General features: G+C 36.7%; 1 protein-coding gene across 1 annotated transcript; it reads left to right on the top strand.

Annotated features, from left to right (window-relative positions):
* Positions 1–222: 222 nt before the first annotated feature.
* LOC141632222 (uncharacterized) lies at positions 223–2,414 on the top strand. The gene is made up of 3 exons (XM_074444784.1): positions 223–1,212; positions 1,301–1,471; positions 1,851–2,414. The coding sequence occupies exons 1-3, from the start codon at positions 223–225 to the stop codon at positions 2,412–2,414; spliced, it is 1,725 nt and encodes a 574-aa protein (XP_074300885.1).
* Positions 2,415–7,013: the final 4,599 nt, after the last annotated feature.

Genomic DNA, 7,013 nt, shown 5'->3' on the forward strand with positions numbered 1-7,013 from the left:
GACAAAGAGGAAGGTCATAAGGGTAGATCCAAAACTGTTGAGAAAGATCTAGATTGGGAAGAGCACTTTGAAGTTAGTGATGATGATGATGACTTGTCTGATTTAGAAGAAGAAGTGAAGTTTGGTATTGGTGAAGAAGAGCTGCATGAGGAGGAATTATTTGAAGCGAGAAGATGATTCTATATTGGACACAGAGAGAGAAGGGTTTAAAATTTGATGACAATGTACAAAGGGGATGATGAAGAGGGTGGCAACTCAGATGAGTTAAGAAGTCTTCAAGGCAGTGATGATGAAATTGACAGCAGGCCTACTTTTAACCCTGACATTGATTTCAAAAGAAAGGTGACACTTTCTGCTGGATTGAAATTTCCAGATGCAGATGTTCTAAGAAAAGCACTTGTCCATCACGCAATTGAAAATAGGTATGACTTCTACTACTTGCATAGTGCTAGAGATAGAATAAGTACTTATTGCAGATATAGGTGTAAGTGTGAGTTGGATAAGGTGAGGTGCAAGATTGTAGGGTGTAAGTGTCCAAAAAAATCCTGGTGTCCTTTCAAGATATATGCTACTAAACAAAAAGAGGACACATTCTGGGAAATAACAACAATGAATTTGAGGCATACATGTGAATTCACTGGGTATACAAGGAAAGTGACATCTGAATACCTAGCAGAAAGGTATCTTGAAGACTGGAGGGAGAACCCAACTTGGAAGTTATCTGTTTTTCAAAAGCGTGTATTCAGGGAGTTGGGTATTGAAGTCAAGTATGGAGTATGTTGGCTAGCAAGGGCAAGAGCCAAATTGATGATCTTTGGTGATGGGGCTGATCAGTATGCTAGGGTATGGGATTATGTGGCTGCTTTGTTGAAGTATAATCCTGGTTCAACTGCAATAGTTATGGTGGATAACATTGAGAGGCCCCCTCCAATTTTTCAGAGGATGTACATATGTTTTAAGGCTGTGAAAGATGGTTTCTTAGCTGGATGCAGACCATTAGTTGGTGTGGATGGGTTTCACTTGAAGGGGGCATACCCAGGTATGTGCTTGGTAGCAGTTGGTAAGGATGGGAACAACAATATTTATCCCATTGCCTGGGCTGTTGTGGAGGTAGAAAATGGTTCAACTTGGTCTTGGTTCCTAAAGTTACTAGTTGAAGACGTGGGGAAGGAAGAAGGTGAAGGCCTCACCTTTATGTCAGATAGACAGAAGGTACAACTACAACATATCCTCTTTTTATTGTGTTTTAAATAAGATTTTTATCTGTTTTGCATAGTTACTAACACTTGCATTTATATAGGGATTGGTGGATGCACTGAAATTGGTAACCCCTAAAGCTGAAGTGAGATATTGTGTAAGGCATATCTGGGCAAACTTCAAGTTGCAATTTACAAAAGCCAACTCTACAAAGATACATTCTGAGTGCAAAGAAGGTGTACAACAAAGGCTGAATTTACTAGACACATGGAAGGTATGAAGCTACTTTCAGGAGCTGCACATGCATACTTGGCTGCAATCCCACCTCAAACCTGGTCCAGACATGCTTTCACCCCTAATTGTAAGTCAAACTTATTGTTGAACAACATTTGTGAGACCTTCAATGCTGTTTTGAAAGATGCAAGGGACAAACCAATTTTAACTCATATGGAGTGGATGAGAAGATATGTAATGAAGAGGCATTCTGAGAAAATAGAGGGTTGCAAAAGTTAGGAGGGTACTCACATGCCTTATGTGGAGAAGTACATGAAGTGGGCTGAGGAAGAGGCAAGGTTAGGAACAGTATTAGAAGGATTGAATTATGAGTATGAGGTTGACTATAGAGGGGAACAACATGTTTGTAAAGTTGAGAGATAAGACTTGCACCGCTACCATTGGCGGTTGATGAGCCTCCTTGCCCACATGCAATAGCTTGCATAGTGAAGAATAGAGGGAATCCAATAATTTATGTGGACGAGGCTTATTCAAAAGTCACTTATTTGAGGGCTTATGGCCACTCCATCTCCCCTATGCCTGGTGTGAAGCAATGGGACAGAGTTGGCCTTGATGAGCCAGTGCCACCTCCTTATAGAAAACTGCCTGGAAGACCAAATCAAAAAAAGAGGAGGAAGGAAGCTGGAGAAGGAACAAGCCAGGTTGTTAAGAGGCCAAGGAGACAAAGGGCATGTGGTAACTGTGGTGTACTTGGTCATAACACAAAGACTTGCAAGAATCCAACAATGAGCAAGGAAAATAATCAAACTCAACAACAACATGACCAACAACCTAGGGTTGCCAGAGCCAAAAGTAAATCTGAATGGTCTAAGAAGACAAGAGAAAATATTGCAAGAAGGAAAGCACAAAAGGAAATGATATCTGCCATGGCTGCGTCAATAATCCAAGAAAGCCAAGCTAGTGTTAATGTCCTAGATTTATGACAAGTTAGCCACTTTGTTTGGACAAGTTTTTATGTTTTATGTTAGGTTATGGAACAATTTATCAGTTTTTGAAGTTAATGTAATGGAAGGCATTGACATTTCAGTTTGTTGTGGACAAGTTTATGAGTTTAACAGCTCAAATCGATATTTCAGTTTCAGTTTCAATCAATGTTTTGTTCAATCAGTTTCAGTTAATCGCTATTGTTGCATCAAGAAGTTTAGTAATTCAAATGTAATGGGACATTGAAATTGGCTCATAAATTGAAAATTAGATTAATACTTGAATAACCATTCAAGGAATACATACCATTGAAAATTGGCTCATAAATTGAGCTACTGAAGGTACATACAACATCGCCTAAACAACACCGCCTAAACAACACCGCCTAAACAACACTTAATAACTACTACTAAAATAAGTGACAACAACAACCAAAAGGCAAAATAAGAAGATCTTGTAAACATTGGTTCTTATCAACTTTCTGTTGGACAAAGCATGATTGTCAACCCACTTCCCATTCACCTTCAACATCTCAATCTCATCCCTCAAATTCTTCATTTGTTCCTTCATATGTGTAGTCTCCGTTTTTAAGATATTATTCTCAAGCTGCAATATTTTCTTCTCCATTATCAATTGGTTGATAACATTTTTCTACCACTCATTTTGAGATTCATCATACCAGCTGAAATAACGACAACCACGAAAATCAGTTACCGTATTATAGAATTTGCAACCCCAAAATCGTCTACCGGGGTTGTCTTGCGTCCAAGATGTTACAAGAGCCAAAGGAACACCACATCCACACCTTCGTACCCTTCTCGAAGACTCTGACCCAACACTTTGAGTTGACATATCTGCAAATATGAAATTTTCCCCAAATTGATATAAACCCTAATTAATTTTTCCCCAAATTAATATAAACTTTTACAATAAATCAATCTAAAATAAGAATAAAAGAACATAGAGTGAAAAATTAACCTTAATAAGTGGTGGTGATGAGAAGACCAGATTGAAGGAGATTGAATTTGGGAGATTGAATTGTAGCACTGTGATGAGAAGATTGAAGGAGAAAATACATTGTGTTTCTAAGTAAAGAGAAGAGGTTATATAAACTAACTGAAGGGTAAAATTGGAATAAAATAGAACATTTTACATTCAAAAGTTGAATTATGCCGGAGTCCGACTTTTTTTTCTCACCGGAATCCTGATTTGGTATCAAGTATAGCAGAAAATTTTATTTATGGTATAATGTTTTAAAGAAAGTTATGTTAGGTAAAATATTTGAAAAACTGGGTTATTCATGGTATAAGTTATCAAATTACCCTTTATGTAATTAAGAGTTTATGGATCCTATGAAATACTCAAGGGGGTGAATTAAGTATCTACCACTTTTTCGACTTTGATCGAATCTGGATTTGTATGATATTTATACTTTGAATTTATCGATTTAATTCAAGTAATACAAATATCACACAATATTAAAAACAATAAAATAAGCGATAAATAAACTTGCACAACGGATTTTTGAAGTGGTTCAGCTTCACACCCCGAAGCCTACGTCCACTATTCTCGATTAATTATTTTAGTACCTTTCCATGGATTACAAAATAATCAACCCCTTTTACAACTAACTATAGTTGTAATAATGAGTATCGCTAGACAGTCGACTTTCTCTCGTTATAAAGAAAGTAATAAGAGTATCTCAAAGATTGTTCACACAATTGAACGAATAAGAGATAAATCTATGACCACTATTTTCCAGAACGATAGTTAACAATTGTTGACTTGAGTAACACGACTTTCCAAAAAGAAAATAAATCTTGCAATTAAAAGCTCTTTAAAACAAAGACAAAGTTACGCTCAAAAATTAGAGATTTGGAAAAGTGAATTTTAATGTGTGTCAATACCCATATTTATACTAATAAAGAGTAATGTATGAGGTCAACCAAACTTCTTATTTGACACCAATTTTTCCGTATAAAATTATTAGCCATGAAGAATATTAGTGGTTTAGTAAACCACAATTTCTATCACACAGCCAAGCATGTACGTAGCATTAGCATATTAGAATTGGAGTGACTATCAACCATGTAACAAACATACTTGTTACACGTGAAAGTCAACTATCAAACAAGCACATTTAATCCAATTTAATATGTGTGTACAAGACGAGTCATACGTGAAAGCAAAGACAATTTGTTACATACACAACCAATTATATATAAAATAAGATATTACTATCCTAGTTAATCACATATTGTTACAGCTCATAAGTTGTTACCAATTGGGATTATCTTTTAAGATATAGTAAACTTATTTAATCTTTGAAAATATAATTGACTCTAAATAGAAAAATGTTTTTATTATTTAAAAACAAATCAAATTTTATTTTATAAAATCCAAATTAGCAATTGTAAAATATAAAATAAATTTTCTCTCGAAAATGTCGTGTTACGTAGTCATCCATGTTATAGTACAATCGACTATAACTTAGAGTATGAGTGTGTCAAGTTATAATCGTTACAATTATAACTTAAGACGAACTCAAAACAATTATTAAATATCGCATAGGAGAGACGAACTAACTACTGACTAATCTTCCTTGAAAATTCTTCAGTTGTAAGTTCCTTTCATCATCTTGATCACGAACTCAAACCGCTTCATCAAATCATCATTTTTGCAATGTCGTAACCTCATTAATCTATAAGACTTAACAAACAATTACGTGCAAACTTATAAAACAATTATAATACACTTATCATCATCGAAACATAAAACGTAACTAGGGCACGGTCCAACAATTTCCCCCTTTTGATGATGGCAAGTCTCCTAGATTTGTTTCTACGGTTTAGTTCCCCCTCAACCCAAAAACAATCATAATTGTAAATACATTAAAGTAACGGTTTGATACGCGACCTAAGCTATAGCACCTAAGGACCTTAAGAGACGTATGATCTTGACAAGGAGCAAGCTTAGGCAAATAACGCTATCAAGTCCATTTACTTTCCCCCTCTTGACATCATCGAAAAGACGAGAAAAAGACATAAAATGACTAGAATAATATAAACCGAAGCTAGGTATATAACCAAGTCAAAAGCACACAAAACAAAAGAAATTAAGTTCCTAAAATAGAAACTATGACATCGTCTATGACAACTACTAAGCAAAAATTAACAATATATTTAAGTCATAACCATTGAAAAATACGTAGTAGTATGATTAAGATGGTGGTTTAGTTTGGTGGTTTGAAAATGGTGCGGAATTCGGGGCTAGTAAGTTGGTCCAAGCAAGAGTTAACTAATTAGTGTTCAAATTAAGTCGTCTCTCAAATATACCACCTTCGACATTCGACACGACCTTCTCTATTGCCTTTTGCAACCCATGATCCTCAACGATAACCGCTCCATCATCGTCATACAACCCTTTAGCACAACCAGTAATGGAACCCAAATACTTCCTTTGGAACGGAAATACCGTCCTCACAAACTCCTTTACACTGGTTAACATATAACCGTGCGCTTGTAGTTCATTACTAATAACAGCCAACAACGATACTTGTGCCTGAACCTCCGACCCGATAAAATTCAGCACTGACTGACGCTTTACCATCCATTCCCGGTTCAAGGGAAACTGAAGCACTCATAACCACACCTGGGTTCGGGCAACTAGATAGACTCATATTAGCAAAGTTGGAATTCACATCAGCCAAAACAGAATACTACTCTCCAACCTCGAATCAACTCGCTACATAAATGCAACTATTCGGGAATCAAGAACACCCGATTCACCGACTGTACTTGCACAACCATTCGGGAATCAATACATTTCGTGTTTTTTTTTTAATCTGAGCTGGTCCGTGAAGATCAAGACCCAACAAACTGAGAATCCGATCACACATCCTATCTTTTGATTTCATACCATAACTCGCGACACCAACCACACCTTTAACCTCTGAAATTCGAGAAATCCATATCACCATATCGACCGTAGTCGATTCCTTGAAATTAGTAACGTAACAATCTCATATACACACCCACATTCAATGTACCCGCAGCAACATTTTCAAGTTTCAACAACACTTCGGTGTAAACTCATCCGCTAATACCGCACTAGAATTGTCAGTCGCGTCATCAAAACATCGTTTCTAGACAAAGTTTTCATTTTCACCAAAACCGCTCCAATCAGCGCCTGGAACTATCTCTAAACCCCCAATCGGAACCTAACATTCCGTCGCAAACTCCTCACAAAATATCGACACTCTCTGACCATTCACAACAGCCCACAACACTCCATATTTGAGTACCACTCTCCTGCACAACCGCATCCAAACACTCCACCTTATCTCCTCCGGTTTCTTCAACATCAACCTCAATTACTTTACCCAAAATCGGTTTCCGTTTTCAGTTTTCACTCTTGCTTGATTGACCGGTTTAATGAACGGATTTGGTAAGTTTTTTTTTTGGTAGATTGTGTAATTGATAGGTTGGTTAGTAGTTGGTATGGTCGGACGGGAATCAGAGGACTACAGGTTGACGATTTGGGTTGGGTTTGGGTTTGGATTGGCGAGTTCGTTTTGCAGGTAAAGACATGGTGAAATA

This window comes from Silene latifolia, chromosome Y (genome assembly GCF_048544455.1).
Source record: "Silene latifolia isolate original U9 population chromosome Y, ASM4854445v1, whole genome shotgun sequence".
In the NCBI taxonomy this organism is placed as follows: Eukaryota; Viridiplantae; Streptophyta; class Magnoliopsida; order Caryophyllales; family Caryophyllaceae; genus Silene; species Silene latifolia.

Excerpts from the sequence above, each read along its gene's own strand:
- LOC141632222 (XM_074444784.1), top strand. The coding sequence starts at position 223 with ATGTACAAAGGGGATGATGAAGAGGGTGGCAACTCAGATGAGTTAAGA. Across the intron at positions 1,213-1,300 it reads TTATGTCAGATAGACAGAAG|GGATTGGTGGATGCACTGAA; the intron begins GTACAACTACAA and ends GCATTTATATAG. Across the intron at positions 1,472-1,850 it reads ATTTACTAGACACATGGAAG|ATAAGACTTGCACCGCTACC; the intron begins GTATGAAGCTAC and ends TAAAGTTGAGAG.